Genomic DNA, 16,511 nt, shown 5'->3' with positions numbered 1-16,511 from the left:
TGTTCCCAAATGTCTGCTCCCCCTGTTAGAAGAAAAAGGAACAGACAGGTCATTAGAAAGAGGACTTTGTCTCCCACTTTCCTTTTATTTGGATCTGATTCTCCAATCCCAGACCATCTCCTAGAGGCCAACGCATCCCTCAGGCCAGAGCAACCACCTGTAGGCCTTGCTCCCACCCCTAACCTCCCCTATACACTGACTCCTGTGAAGAACATGTCACCCCAATACCCTGAAAACAGATCTCTCAAAAATGTTTTGCCTCCACCCACTGAGTGGAGAAGATGGTAGAGTTCAACTGTGGGGAGCCAAGAGGACTCAGGTGAAGGGCCACTCACCATGCCTGGAGAGGGAGCCAGCTGCCCCTTCCTCTCCAGCATGCTTAGCTTTGAGCCCACCGCATCAACCTGGGCCAGGACTCCTTCCAGGACAGACTCCAGCTGTAGAACTCTCCTTGTGAGCCTGTTCAGGATTTGAGAGAGACCAAGGAAGTAGAAATATGTGCTTGGGGGATTGAGTGTCTGCAGGGGAAGGAGAACAGAATGGTGTGTGTCTAGCTGGAAGAAAAGAAGGTAAGACCCAGCCTTTAGGGAGAATTAAATGGGGGAAGAAGTTCTTCCTAGGCTAGGACAGAGGATTAGAAGGTTGTGAAAGAAGTTCAAGGTAGGATATTTAAACACAGTCAGCCCTCAGTCCCTGGCTGCACGTACGTGTAGAATTCTTCTCCTGAAACCCAGTCACCTGCTCCGGTAGCCTCTGGACCCAATTTGCCTGGTGAACTCCTCACAATGGACCAGCCCAGGTTCTCAATTTCAGCATTGAGGGCCACCTGATCAGGAAGTCAGAGGTCAGAGAGGAGAAGATGACTCTGGGAAGCCATCAGCTCTGGTTCTAATTCGCTCTCAGGAACAGGCCTTGGGCTATAGTTCTTGCTATGCCCCTTCCCTCTCAAACTCTGGAGACAATGGAATCAGAGTAGTGGCACTGGACACAAAGCTGGCCCAACCTCTGGAAAGGAGTCACAACCCAAAGAAACAAAACACAAGCTCCTTGAGGCCTTGATTAATGAGGTGTTCACTAGAGGCCAACTCAGTTTGGGAGAGGAGGGACAATACCAGAATTCCTCGTACTGCCCTTGACTTTTTGGTCTACACTAGAAAGGGATGAAGCAGGAATACCACTGACAGCTAAGGATAAGAGTTTGAAAAATCTCAAAAGAAGGAATCATCAGGGATTCTTGAGCAATTGGACCTTTCCCCCTACAGACTATTTTAGAGCAATAGTTCTCAACCTTGGCTATGCATTGGAATCACCAGGGAAGTTTTAAAAAGTACTGATTTCTGGGGTCCCCAACTTTCACACACACACAGTGATTCTGGTCTAGGGTGTGGCCTAAGTATAAAGATTTTTTTTTAAATCCTCACCCAAAGTGTTTTTTATTGATTTTAGAGAGAGAGGAAGTGGGGGGAGAAAAATATCAATGAGAGATAAATATTGATGGGCTGCCTACTATATGCACCCCGACCAGATGATTGATTTTAGAGAGAGAGGAAGGGGGAGGGAGAGAAATATCAATGAGAGATAAATATCGATGGGCTGCCTACTATATGCACCCTGACCAGATATCAAACCCATAACCTTTTGGTGCATGGGATGATGCTCCAATCAACTAAACCACCTGGCCAGGGATGAGTATGAGGACTTTTAAAGGCTCCCATGCATTCTAATATGCAGCAATTTGAGAACTACTATTCTAGAGAGCTCTTTCCTGCTCATCTATTGGAAGGTTTTCAGTTTGGGTTTGTGTTCTGGGCAAGTTGACAGGGAGGGGAGGGTGAGCAATTTCCTTATACTACCTCTCCACCAAGCAGCTGCGCTCACCCTCTCCTCCTCCAGGTCCTGTTGCATTTGTTTTTGCTCCTTCTCATCCAGGACATGATTCCCGTCTTGGTCGAACTTGGTGAAGGTAGCCGCGAGCTCAGTGATCTCGTGCTCTTTGTGCCCCAGTCTGAGGAGAACAGGATGATGAAATAACTTCTGACAAGCTGTGGCTGTGATCTCTTGATTATGGACTCCCTACTCTTTTAGCCAGACTCTGGCAAGAGTCTTATTCTCTAGGGAAGAAAGGGACCACCTCATAGGAAAGCCAGGATCTCCAAGGTCTAGCAATTTTACCCCCAAGAAATCACTTGAGTCTATTTCTTTCATTCTTGTCTCCTGGTTCGGGCCCTTGTGATCTCCTACAATGCAAAATCTCTTTGCCGTAAATAACCTGCCCTCCATTTCCTCAGCCTCCCCTTTACTCCCTACTTGAAATCCATTCTCTATAATGCAACCAGGGTAATTGATCTTTCTAAAGTATGGGTCTAAATGTACCCCTTCCCTGCTTAAAATGCCTCTTGAGCATCCTATCCTTTGGATAGAGTAGTAATGTTTGAGGCTTTTCCCAATGTGGTCCTTACCCATTTCTATGGCCTCATCTCCTGCTATGTCCCACCTTTCACTGGATACCTTAGCAATGAGCAACTACTTATCATTCAGTGTCTGGCCTACAGCTGGTACTTACAATATATTTCTTTAGTGTTTGTTAATATGTTTAACTGGGAAGCTGGGCGGGAATAGCTAAGGAAATAAACCAGTGTTTGGGGAGGAGCATGGAACCAAGATCAGAGTTTTGTGGGAGTGAGGGATGTATACAATGATCATGGAATTATATTACATTACTCCCAAGAGTTGGTTCAACAAAGTCCAGAACATTATAGAACATGGTCATAGACCTTTAAACCAAGGGCACAATTCTGAAGGACAGGGTCAGAGACGTATAGGCCAAGGTCAAAAGCCTATTAGCCAAGGGCAGAGACCCATAGGCCAAGATCAGAGGCTTATAGGCAAAGGATGTATGGTTGAGGGTCAAGGATTTATAAACCAATATCAGAGAAAGCTGGATCTCTGATTGCTCACTCCCTCAAGGTGTTCGTGAAATCCTCAAACTGGATCTCCTGCTCCCCACCCTGCAGGACCTTCTGCACATCCGAAACCTGTTTCTTCCTGAGACGCAGCCTCAGTAGGGTCTTGTTGTAGCCCTGGAAAGGGAAACAGGCACCAGTTCCCACAGCCTCCTCCTCATCCCTTCCCCTCACCCCCATCCACAGGATTCCAGGCTTCTGGGGACAGATTGAAAGGACACAAGAGCACAGGCCCCTACATTAGTCAGGAACAGACCAGGACACAGAGCCTTGGACATGGGCCCTGATATAGGTATGCAGCTCAAGGAGACTGAGTAGGTACCTGTTTCAGGAAGTCGGAAATCTGTAGCTCATCCTTCTGTCCAGCCAACTCCTCCTTGACCTCTGAATATGTGTCATTGATGATGGCAAGAAACATGTTCTGGAGGGTAAGGCAGGGATGTGGGTCCTCATGCCCAGACCCACTAACAGCATGGAGCCCACTGGCCCTACTAATGTTCTAGACATGTTCTAAAGGGGCCATGCTTTCAACCCCAGATCTGCAGCCCACTAATCCCTGAATCTCAAGGTTAGAGCCCAGCCTTTCAGCACAGTCCTGTTAGTGATGGATCATGGAGTGGTGACCTCACTCCATTGCTACAGTAACCTGACCAGAAAGATACCCCAACATATGCCACAGTCCCTCCATGTAAGGGCCCACCAAGCACTGAAGCCAGAAACTTTCCAAGGTGTTAATATAATTGTGATCTCTTTATCATCAGTCCATGTCTGTATCCCTATCTATTGATCAAATAAAGAAACTTGCTACTTTGTTAATAAAAATCAAACCCAGATATTTCATGGTTGTCAGGAAGAAAGAACAAATACACAACAGTGGGTGTAAAAATAGCTAGTGATCCCCACAGGAAGGGGGGGTTTGGAGAATAAGTGTGGAAGCTTTTAGGTGAAGCCACTTCTAATGAGGCATTTTTCTCTCTCTTTCCATCCTTGGAGAATACAGGTTTGATGTTAGTGAGGTAGCCTGCAGATGCCCTTATATTGTGCAAACTACCTGACCATGCTGACCACACTGACCAATCATATTATCCAGCTCTCAGAAGATCCAGCCTACCCCCACAACACACTCCCCATCTTTGATTTTAAAAACCCATTGTAATCCTGAATGCAGAACAGGGTGGGGGGTGTCAAAACCCCACCTTGCAGGCCTTCTACATCTCCCCCCTCAGGTCCCAAATCCCCACCCTGTTCTCAGAAGGACCCTCACCAGAAGCACGAAGAAGACGAAAAAGACATAGGTGACAAAGTAGGCAGGTCCCAGGATGCGGTTGGCATTGTCGATAGCATTGTAGTCAAAGTCCCCAAGGATGATCCGGAACTGAGTGAAACTGAGAGAGAGACCAGGTTCTGGGTTTTACCCAGAGCCTAACCATAACCCTGATCCCATCCCATACCCCATCCACTTTCCTAATGCTCTTTAGTGGACTCAGACCCCTCACTGCACCTCCAACCCAATCCGATAGAGACAGGACAGGATGCACAGATACTTGAGCGCACGCATCTGGGCCTCCAGAGACCCTCACACAGATGCTTTAAGCACAGACATGCCCACGTGAATATACCCAGCTTCCCCAAGGCTACATACACCCATGGAGTTAGAGGATGAGGGGCCAGGGAAGAGTGAAGGGGACAGGGCACACACATGCACTTGATGAAAGTACTAAAGTTTTCCACTTGGGTCCCGAAAAGCAGGTAGCCGAGCTGGGCATAGGCGAAAAATACGATGAAGAACATGACAGCGAAGCCCAGGATGTCTTTGGCACAGCGGGCCAGCGTGGAGGAGAGCTGGGTCATGGTTTTGTTGAAGCTGATGTACTTGAATATCTGAAAGGACCATGTTGAACCAAGCAATTAAAGAAAGAAAATCTTTAAACAATCCACTTCAGGAGACTATGGAGGTCACAGGAGTTGCCAAAACAGGCAAGGAAAATGAGACAAGTATTGAGGAAGGGAGAATGAGTGCACTGAGGTGAAACTGGGAGTAAGGAGTCCCAGGGTACCTTGATCCAGGCAAAGAAGAGGTTGACGGCATTCATGTTGTTGTACTGTGTCTGCCAGAAGGCGAGGAACTCGAAGTCGGCGTATGTATTTGGCTGCTGCAGGAGCTTCCCCATCAGCCTGTTCACCTCAAGAGTTCGGAATATGTGAAAGCCCACAGCTACAATGGAGAGCTGTCATCACAGGGGTTGAGGGGTCAGAAAAGTCAAGGAGATCTCAAGGGAAGGTCAGCGATGAAGTCATAGGGGTAACACAGGTGGGAAACAAAACATGCTTCATTGCTGAGTTCTTGACTATCCCAGGTTCAAATGGAACTGGATAGGATTATTCGGGAGCGTCTTCAAGCCCAAGAGAAGGTTCTGGGGCCAATGGTAAATACCTAGGTTGTAAAGGACCATAGAGATCTGGAGCCAAGTAAGTTTATTTCCCCCACCACTTCCCAGCCTTGGTCAGGAAATTAATGTGTCCTATTAATAGGAATTAGACAAAGATGAAGAGGCAGGATATTTTAATATGAGAGAAAAGGCAGGAGTTTCAAAGGGATCATAAAGGCAAGAGACGAGGAACAGAGTGTCAAGAACATAAAGAAAAGAGCAGGGTCTGGACCAAAGACTTGAGGGAGAAGGGATGTGGGAGACAAGGCTTTCCGAGGGCTGAGTCAGCGGAACATCAGCCTCTTGCTCAGAGAGCTGTTACAGAGGGATTTGACCAGAAGTCATAAGGAGGACTTGGGACTCTAAAAGGAATAACTCGGAGCCCCTATCAGGGTTGATCCCCCATCTCCTCCCGATATGTCCCAAGTCCAAGATATCTCTTCCTCACCAAAATGACCACCAGGTCCAGAATGTTCCAGATGCTGCTGAGGTAGCGAAGTCGGTGGACGTGGAGCTCCAGGATCTCCTCCACCACATAGTAGAAGATGAAGATGCAGAAGATGATCTCACAGCCAATGATAAAGAAGTCCCAGTTGCTGACATAGCGAATCAGCTTAACTGTGCGGATTTGCCAGGATGGGATGGCACCTCCTGTAGCCGGAAACTCCACCACCAGTCTGTGGGAGGAGAGATGTCTGGTGGGGCCTGGGCTGGGACAGTTACTCCCATTCCCTTCTCTCCCTATCCCCAGCACAGGTTACATGCTTAGGGAAGGGCCTCGAGCAGAGAAGAGAACCAGGAATCATGGATGGAGGGATGCAGTAGGGAAAGGGGACCCACCTCAGAACACAGAAAAGATTGATGTTGGCGTTGTAGACTGAGAAGTCGATGAAGACCACCCGAGTGCCCCTGTCTAGCCACAGGCTCTCCTGAAGGTCCCGGAGTGCCTCTGCACTGCCCTGCCGGGATCCCGGAAGGTCCAGGTAGTAGCCACCTCCACTGTAGCTTGTGAGCTGGCCCCAGTGAGAGGAGCCCCCCAACTCATCCTGTGAGTGGTATGTCCACCTGCCGAGGAAGAAGCCATCTAAGCAGATGTCTGAGTCAACCTAAAGCTGATCTCCCAAGGCAACGGCAATACTTTATGATTATCTGGGCTTTACAGTTTCATACATATTATATATACATATCACATATATAAGGTCTCCCCCAAAATGTACACACACTTTGAATAAGTAATTCCAATGTTTCTTTCTTTTCTGATTTAACCCATTGAAATGAATAATTATACATTTTTGGGACACCCTGAATGTATATTTCACATATATTATCTTGTTTGGTGTTTAGCATCTGTTTTAGAACTGACGATAAACATTATCCACATTTTGCAAATGAGGAAACCAAGACTCAGAGGTGTCTGAGATGATCCAGCTAGTTAGTGGCCAAACTGAAACTCAAATGTAAATCTCCTAATTTTTCATGATGTCACCCAAGACTAGGGATCACATACCCAAGCCCCACTTTTGACCCCACCCTAAGTAGACCCCTTACAGGAAGCACCAGGCCCATATAATACAGAAGAGTCTCTTTCTGTTCTTGTGGTCATGTACATAGCTGGGTAACCTCATGACTGTTCTGATTACAAACTTTCTACCCTGGACCCCTTTCTTTCCTGTCCTAGCCATACTTTCTCCCTTTTTCCCCTAATTTGTCATCGATACTTGATTCCTTGCTGCTCTCCCTATCAGTTCCAAGGGTCAGACTGCCAACCCTGAAGCATCGATACTGACTCATATGACAGTATCGATGCTTCGTCAATTCTCCATATTCTCAAGTGACTTCTGGGCAAGAAAAAAAAAATGCTGTCTCTGGCAGGAATGCCTCCAGAGTAAGGCAAATGTGACTGTGACCTGTATGTGGAAACAAGTCCTGAGGCTATGGTTCAGTCTGCTAATGTACCTTCTCTGTTCCTGAATGACTCAGACCAAAGTCTCCAAACAGCCAAAGTTGGGACTCAGAGAAATCCCCCTCCCCATTTCTCTGAGTACCCCAAGGCTCTACCTCTACTTTTCCCTATGACTCTGTGGAAGTGGTTTCCAAACCTTGGAATGGTGTCAGGCCCAGAGGGGCAAGCCCTATAATATTGGTGTGGGAACTCACGCTGTGCCATTGAGGGGCCCAAAGGGGAGCTGCTCTTCTTTGTCTGGAGAGTAGACGTCATAGCAGCTCACAATGTCCTCTCGGAAGTCCTCATGTACCACACAGGAGTCATTGCGGACCCTCAGCTGCCGCAGCCTTGGAACCCCCAGCAGCAAGTTCTCATAATAGATGAAGGAGTGGGAGCCATGGCCCAGGCTCTGGTTGTTGTACCATTTGGTCCAATACAAACTGTCCAGTAGTGGGCCCTGGGCAAACTAGACCACAAGCAGGGTTGAGCCTGACCCAGCCTCATCCTGACCTCTACCCTTAGAATGACCTTTGCCCTCAGTCCCTATTCCCCCACCTTGTCTCCAGTCTGCTTCTGTTGGACTCCTCAGCTGACCCATGAACCTTAATCAGATCTTGACCTAATGTGGCCTTACTCTTTATTTAGTATGTATTTAGAAGTTCAGTCTTACCTCTGACTTCCAATACTAGTCTAATTACTGGCTTGATGCCCTGATCATTATCCTGATCTCTCACCTACCTCTACCTTAACTCTAATCTGACCCATTAATCCTTTCATGACTCTTTGATTCAGCCTGATACTAGCCTCTGGATATGGTCTCATCCATTGTCTGACATACCTGAACTCTGGCCTGTATGTGGCCTCATCCTTCAGGCCATTGAGAAGGAGAGGGAGGGGTAGAGGTTATGTCATACTTACATCCCAGAAGTCTGCCATGCTGCTGATGGCCTGGAAGGAGACTCTGGTGTCTGATGGGGTGTGTAAGAAGAGCTCAGACATGACTTTGGTGTAGTAATAGGCACTGGAGCTTGTCATTCCATAGGTCACTAGAAACCGAACCAAAAGGCATCCTTCTCACTGTTCCCATCTCCATTCTCCAGAAACAAGAACAACAAAAAAACACACACAGGAAAACCCATTGCCCTTGGGCCAGCAATGCTACCTAGATGGAAGTCTATCGGACCCACCCCCTAGAGTTGACTGGGGAGGCTGATGGTGGCACTGGGGAAACCAGGGGCTGCATTATGGAAGAGTTGTGGCTACAAAGTCTCCTCCTTCCTTCCTAACTCACCTCAGAGAGACTGAACTCCACTCAGTAATTGTCTCTTGACATTGCCATTCTGAAAATTCACTTTTCTCTTCCTGAACCAGCTTAACTTCCTAGTTCTCACTCCCTGGAGCCAAGAAAACTTCATCTTCTGCGTCAGATAGTGCTTCATTTTATTTGCCTTATATTTATGTCCTTGGGAAAGTGCCTGCAAATTCTAGAGGACTCCAAGGCCTTGGCCAAACACCTTACAATGGAGATGTGGTCTCCTGGACCCTGGAGTCAGTTTGCAGCCATGGGGGTCAGAGGTAAGCATGGCACCTCTGGCCCCATTGCATCCTGATGGGCACAGTTGTCTCCTGAGAGAGGAACTCAGAGCATCTCCAGATTTAAAAAAAAAAAAAAAAAAAAAAAAGGACCTGACCTTTGCCCTGAAGAACTGGATCTCCACCAACCACCCTAAGACAGACACCCAGTCTGAAGTAGGGCTGTCAAGGGAAAGTATAAGTTTTCTGGTTAAAAGGCAGAATTTGAAGAGCATAGCCATTTATTTTACAGATTGACCCTTAATGGATTCTTTTTTCCTGTAGTTTGTAATTTGCTAATATTATGATTTATGTTGCTAAATAATATTTTATTTTATTTTTTTAAAATATATTTTATTGATTTTTTACAGAGAGGAAGGGAGAGGGATAGATCGTTAGAAACATTGATGAGAGAGAAACATCGATTCAGCTGCCTCCTGCACACTCCCCACTGGGGATGTGCCTGCAACCAAGGTACATGCCCTTGACCGGAATCAAACCTGGGACCCTTCAGTCCCCAGGCTGATGCTCTATCCACTGAGCCAAACCGGTTAGGGCTGTTGCTAAATATTTTAGCTAGGTCATGAAAGAGAAAGATTAAAGAATAGTTGTAGATTAAAAGAAGGTAAAGAAACATGACAACTAAATGCAATGTGTGCGTTTAGTTAGGATTATATACTGGACCATATTTTTTTCTTTTGCTATAAAAGCTATTAGTGGAATAATTGGTGAAAGTATAATAAGGTCTGTTCATTAGATGATAGTATTGAATCATGGATAATTTTCTGACTTTGATAAAAGAATGTCCTTGTTTTCAGAAAATATACATTAAAGTATAGGAGTAATGGGACATTTTTGTCTGCAATTGACTCTCAAACAGTTGTATGTGTATGTAGCTAGATATATAGAGCGAATGATAAAGGGAAAGCAAGCATGGTAACATGTTCATATTTGAGAAATCTGGGTGGATGGAGCTCAGAATACTTTGTATTACTCTTACGACTTTTCTGTAAGTCTGTAATTACATAAAAATGTTTAAATAGGATTTACTGGCCTCTAATGAGCAATTCCCTTTTTAAGAATTTTCCTTTGCAAATCTTGGGTTACATTTTCTCCTACCACCCCATCTGGAAAGGGCATGACTGGGGTCGACTGGAGCTTGTTCATAATCTTGGAGGGAAAAGGGGCCAATATGGCCTCAGATTAGACACAAGCAACATCATACTTTTCCAAGGGGGACATCAGCAAAGAAGGAAGCTTGTTACTTCACATTTCCCCATTTCATTCAATGAAGTCCAATAAATGACTTTACTTCTCTTTAACCTATATCTGTGATTACCTATCCTAAGTATCTGAAGACTCGGACTCAATTTTCTGGATCTGGAAAATGGGCTGGAAAACAAATTTCTGCCTCCTGAGAGCCCATTCCATTACACAGTTAGAGCTGATGGTCAGTGAGCTGAACTTTTCCTAATGACAATAGGCTGATTAAATTGTTGCGCCTTCAGAATGGCCACTAGGTGGTACTCGTTGCCATAGCCTTTTCTCTAATTCTCCAAATCTGTTACTGCTCAGAATTAACATTGCTCTGAACTAGTTGTCAACTCTTTTTTTTTTTTTAATATATTTGTATTGATATCAGAGAGGAAGGGAGAGGGAGAGAGAGATAGAAACATCACTGATGAGAGAGAACTGTTGATTAGCTGTTTCCTGCAACCCCTGCATGTGCCCTGATTGGGAATCAAACCATGACCTTCTGGTTCATAGGTCAATGCTCAACCACTGAGGCACTCTGGCTGGGCTAAATCCCTATTATTAAGGTTGAGCTGGCTCAGATCACTTCACCCTCATATGAAAAGAACTTTGTAACTCTCTGTGTCTGGATGGGCATGGTAACTGAATATGCTAGGAAAGGTGTGAAATCATCCTCCTATGGCCATTCCTAATCTTTGGCGACCACTTCCAGAGGGGTAGCCTTTCTGATCCTTCATAAGCGTTATTCTGATGCTTTCAAACAGATCTCAGTTTTCTAGAGGGTTAAATTTTACTTTTCAATATTTTTAAAATGTATGCCTTGATGTGAAATGACAACTGATATTTATTGAAAGCTCACTTATGCTAGGCACTATACAAAGCACCTTATTTGTTTTTCACCAATCTCACATTATTCTCATTTGATATATAAGGAAATCAAAGCTTCCAGAGATTTAAGTATCTTGACCTATCTTGCCAAAGGACATGGCTAATACCAAGTTAACAGGTTGTACTATCAGATAAACCAAGGCATCTTATTCCAGATTCCATGCTCTCTCCATTACCATTGTGCCTTCACTAATGTCATAGCTCTATGTGACCAATTATTTTCTGCCATCATTATGTAGCTGTACCACATAAGAAATAGAAGCTCACCTACAATTTCCTGAACCTCCAATATACTTCTGTTCCTTCCCTTGTCAATTCTAAGAATGCTCAGTCAAGAAAGATAACTTCAAAAAAAAAAAAGAGCTTTTATGAAGGTTCTGCAAAAAATTAAAAATAAAACCACTATATCATATGAGCTAGCAATTCCACTTCTGGGTAGTTATCCAAAGAAAATGAAATCACTGTCTTGAAAAGATATCTGCACCCCTATGTTCACTGCAGCATTATTTACAATAGCCAAAGCATGGAAACAACTTGTATATTCATCAACAGATAAATGGATACAGAAAATGTGCTGTATATAAATACAATGGAATATTATTCAGCCATCAGAAAAGGAAATCCTACCATTTTCAACAACATGGATGGACCTTGAGGGCATTATGTTAAGTAAAGTAAGTCAGACAGAGAAAGACAAATACTGTATGATTTTACTTACATGTGGAATCTTAAAAAAAAAAACAACCCACCCCAAAACACCAAACTCATAGATGCAGAGAACAGATTGATGGTTGTCAGAGGCAGGAGGTGAGGGGGGTGGGTGAAATAGTGAAGGTGGTCAAAAGGTACAAACTTCCAGTTATAAGATAAAAAAGTCCAGGGGATGTAATGTACAGCATGGGGACTACAGTTAATAATCCTGTATTACATATTTGAAAGTTGCTAGGAGAGTAAATCTTAAAAGTTCTCATGACAACAAAAGTTTAACTATGCATGTTGATGGATGTTAATTTATTGTGCTAATTATTTTGCAATACATACATATATCAAACTAGATTGCACACCTAAAATTAATACAATATTAGATGTCAATTATATCTCAATAAAAAAAGAAAGACATCTTCTTCCCGATCTCCAAGCTTAGTTCAACCTCTTTTGTTAATGCAAGATTCCACCAATCGATGGACAGAACCTTAAAATCCACTAAAAGAAAGTAGAGTGAGCCTGGCCAGTGTAGCTCAGTGGTTGAGTGTCGACTTATGAACCAGGAGGTCACAGTTCAATTTCTGTTTGGGGCACATGCCTGGATTGCGGCTCGATACCCAGTGTGAGGTGTGCAGGAAACAGCGATCAATGATCAATGATTCTCTCTCATCACTGATATTTCTCTCTATCCCTCTCTTTTCCTCTCTGAAATCAATAACAATATATTTTTTAAAAAAGAAAGTAGAGTGATACTAGGCAGGCATTTGCTTTTAACCAGTGATGGATACAGAGCATCCAATTGAGGTTAATTGGCATGTAGTCACAAGTCACAAAGGCCAAGGGTCTCTGCCCTCCTCCCCAACCCCATGGTGATCAGACCCAGCCTTGTCCTGGCTCAGAGCCACTCCTATACAGGGCCAGTCCCAGGTGCACCTTTGAGATAACAATACTGTCTCCTAAAACAAACAGCTATTGTTTCCACACAAAGACCTTCAATGTTTCCTCCATCAACAAAAGGCTACAGCCATCCTGCCAAGAAGGCAAAGGACTGGAAGCTGTTTCATAAATGTCCTGATGGTGAGAGGGGAGGGGTGGAGGCAGAAAGATCATTCTCCAGCACTTTCCCTGCCTAGGAATAGGACCAACTCCACCTGTCAGGGGCCATTCTGAATTATTGATCATTCCTCAACGATTTATAATGACAGTAATAACAGCTTCCTAATCTGTGGAACAGAAATAATCATATCTATTTCTTACAGGACTGTTGTCAGGATCGAATGAGGTAAGAGTTGTGAAAGCTCTTTGTAAGGTTTAAAGGGTTGCATACTGATAAGGTTATTCTGAGAAGATTGATGGTTCACCCACATTGCCTGCATTAAAAAGATAGCTCCACTTTAGCCAGATGAGATACCAAATAGCCCTGGTGTCTAGTTCCACCCAGTTCCTAGAATAAAGCATAAGGGAGGAGAAATGTGGTCGGTATGGCTGGCCATTATAATTTTCGAGGGCCCATCCCAGGCCAAAGTGCTGTGCAGGTGATGTCTAACTTCCTTGGCTGTTTTCAGCCCCAGGGACCCAGATCCTGGAAAGAAGCCCCCTGGTGGTTGGTCCCACACCTATGGTCTAATGCTCCAAACTTCATCCCCCAACTGCTCCTTGCCCCTCTTAACACGTGTCTTCCTTATGCAATTAACACAAAAATAAATGCACACGGTAAATTAAAACATGAGAAAAGTGTCCGACCTCACTAGTGATCAGGACAAATAAGGCAAACTGCACCATTTGATGCTTATTTAATAATTAAAACTATAAATGAAAATATACAATATCGGTGAGCTTGTGATAAAATTGGTACTAGCAGCATAATAAATGTGTATGATCCCTTACAGAGGCAAAATGACAACACACAGAAAGCACTGAGAAGATATTCCTATCGTTTGGCCTAGTAATATCTCTCCCTGGAAATTCCCAAGGAAATAATTCAACAAAAGTAAAAAAAGCAGCAAGGATAGGTATATTTACCTATAATAGGCAAATATTGAAATAACAAGAGAAATGCTTTAGTTAATTGTGGAATGACTGTAATTATTAAAATGAAAGTATAAAAACTACTTACAAACATGAGGAAATGTTTATGATATAAATGTAAGTGAAAGTGCAAAATATGATACAACTAGGTAAAATGTGTAAATATATGGATAAGGACTGGTAATATGAAAGTATCTTTGGTGTTGTGGTGGTGAATTGTAGGTGAATTGTATTTTAAGATTTTTTTAAATGTTTATGTCAGCTTTTAACGTATTGTTATTGATTTCAGAGAGGAAGGAAGAGGGAGAGAGAGACAGAAACATCAATGATGAGAGAGAATAATTGATCAGCTGCCTCCTGCACGCCTCACACTGGGAATTGAGCCCAAAACCCGGGCATGTGCCCTGATGGGAAATCAAACTGTGACCTCCAACCACTGAGCGACACTGGCCAGGCTATATCAGTTTTTAACTACAGCAATACAAAGAAAGGAAAGTAATCAGGTAGTAGAATTCTATCAAGATTCTGCTTCTGTTATGGTAGGGCAGGGAGCTGTTCTTGCTAAGATGTTGATGGGTGTTGAGACTCATGTGTGACACATCTTCAGAGAGGCTGTAGGAGACTCTAGCAGATAACAGCCTCAGAATTTGAGTCAGGCCAACAGACACTGAATTAGATTCCTGCTTCTGCTACTTAATTGCTGTGTAGCTTTTGACAAACTATTTCGCATATCTAAACCTTTCCTGATATGTAAAATGGGAGTGAAAACAGAACCAATTTCATGGGCTCATCCGGAGCAATCAAAGAGATAATGTAGATAGCATAGTGCTAGGCACATTGAAAAATTATTCAATAAAGGCTTGTTGTTTGTGCTGTTAATGATGATGGTGGTGGTGGTGGTGGTGGTGAAAAAAATAGGTTCTTCTGGAGAAAAATGCCTTAACTTAATGGTCTAATGTCAGAAGTGGATGCTGCTCAAATGACACCATCCCTATACGTGGAACAAACTACGAACCTGGTATTTAAAAATAGACTTTACCTTTTTTAAAATATATTTTATTGATTTTTTACAGAGAGGAAGGGAGAGGGATAGAGAGTTAAAAACATTGATCAGCTGCCTCCTGCACACCTCCTACTGGGGATGTGCCCGGAACCAAGGTACATGCCCTTGACCGGAATCGAACCTGGGATCTTTCAGTCCGCAGGCCGATGCTCTATCCACTGAGCCAAACCAGTTAGGGCAGACTTTACCTTTTAAAGCAGTTTTAGGTTCAACGCAAAATTGTGGGGGGGGGGGGTACAAAGATTTCCTATACACCCCTTCCTCCTATATAGCATAGCCTCCTCCACTATCAAAATCCCACACCAGAGTGGTACATCTGTTACAATGAACTTACAATGGCACAGCGCTATCATCCAAAGCCCATAGTTAACATCAGGATTCACTCTTAATGTTGCACATTCTATGGGTTTGGACAAAAGTTCAACACGTATCCATCATTATCATATCATACAAGTAGTTTCACTGCCCTAAAATCCCCATTTATTCATCTCTCCCTCTCCTGGACCCCTGGCAATGGCTGATCCTTTCACTATCTCCATAGTATTTCCTTTTCCAGAATGTTATATAGTTGGAGTCATACAGTACATAGCCTTTTCAGATTGGCTTCTTCCTTGAAAGGTATTTTTACAACCATCTAGAAGCTCAAGTTAGTGTTTTGAAATTTCATTAGGTAATACAAAGATGATTACTACCAGTGATTGTGTTAAAGTCTTTGTACATGTAATCTCCATAATGTAAGCGTTATTATCCTTGTTCTACCAAAAAAGGAACTACCTACAGTCACAAAACCAGTAAATGGCAGAGCTGGTATCTGAATCTAGTTTGTCTGACTTCAATGTTCACATCTTTTCATTATGCCACAGTGTTTACCCTAATACCGAACACGGGCCCTGGAGCATCTGAGCCCATCACAGGAGCTGACAGAGCAAAGCACACTGGTGAAGGTGCATGTCCAGCCACATGGCACTGCAGCTCTTAGAAGACAGCATCCTGATAGAGCAACGCAGCAGCCACCCTGCAGACCTGCATCCCTATTCTTTTTTTTTTATGTTTACTATTTTTTTTATTTTTATATATTTTATTGATTTTTTACAGAGAGGAAGGGAGAGGGTTAGAGAGTTAGAAACATCGATGAGAGAGAAACATCTATCAACTGCCTCCTGCACACCCCCTACTGGGGATATGCCTGCAACCAAGGTACATGCCCTTGACCAGAATCGAACCTGGGACCCCTCAGTCCGCAGACCGACGCTGTATCCACTGAGCCAAACCAGTCAGGGCTGCATCCCTATTCTTAGGCAGAAGAGCTTAGTCAGTATACCTTGTCAGAACACTACTAGCCAACTTAGATGGGTCTAGTTACGTGCTTCTGAACCTTTTTGCATTATTCCCCAACCCGAGAGCCTCTTTAGACATTTTCTTTTTAATCATACCCCTCCCCAATTAACTTTTAATACCACATATATACTCTTATTTGCTTGTGTGTGGTGGCCCTTTCAGAGGGCCCAAAACTATTGTAAAACTTAAGTTATTTTGCCTTTGTAGAAACTATTTGCACCCCCTTAGGATTTAGGGAGGCTGACAGGATGTTGAGATGTCAGTGAGGTGAGGTTAATGTCCAAGGCTGGATGGTGTCTGAAGATTTGCCTGAAAAAAATGAAGAG

The 16,511-nt window shown here is 43.8% G+C and overlaps 1 protein-coding gene across 7 annotated transcripts in view; it reads right to left on the bottom strand.

The window, feature by feature from the left end:
• Window positions 1–16,511, bottom strand: part of PKD2L1 (polycystic kidney disease 2-like 1) — a 33,470-nt gene that overhangs the window by 2,534 nt on the left and 14,425 nt on the right. For all 7 annotated transcript variants that reach the window (XM_014532669.1, XM_014532673.1, XM_014532672.1 and 4 more), the window contains 12 exons: window positions 8,256–8,383; window positions 7,550–7,803; window positions 6,233–6,457; window positions 5,841–6,069; window positions 5,021–5,191; window positions 4,663–4,844; window positions 4,228–4,348; window positions 3,286–3,384; window positions 2,959–3,080; window positions 1,879–2,005; window positions 708–826; window positions 336–459 (listed from right to left, as the gene is read on the bottom strand). In XM_014532669.1, the coding sequence (XP_014388155.1) occupies window positions 336–459; window positions 708–826; window positions 1,879–2,005; window positions 2,959–3,080; window positions 3,286–3,384; window positions 4,228–4,348; window positions 4,663–4,844; window positions 5,021–5,191; window positions 5,841–6,069; window positions 6,233–6,457; window positions 7,550–7,803; window positions 8,256–8,383 (1,901 nt within the window). The remainder of the gene's footprint in view (window positions 1–335; window positions 460–707; window positions 827–1,878; window positions 2,006–2,958; window positions 3,081–3,285; window positions 3,385–4,227; window positions 4,349–4,662; window positions 4,845–5,020; window positions 5,192–5,840; window positions 6,070–6,232; window positions 6,458–7,549; window positions 7,804–8,255; window positions 8,384–16,511) is intronic.

Source organism: Myotis brandtii, unplaced genomic scaffold (assembly GCF_000412655.1).
Source record: "Myotis brandtii unplaced genomic scaffold, ASM41265v1 scaffold902, whole genome shotgun sequence".
In the NCBI taxonomy this organism is placed as follows: Eukaryota; Metazoa; Chordata; class Mammalia; order Chiroptera; family Vespertilionidae; genus Myotis; species Myotis brandtii.
The sequence above is the reverse complement of the archived record's forward strand: the minus strand, read 5'-3'. Positions and strand labels throughout refer to the sequence as shown.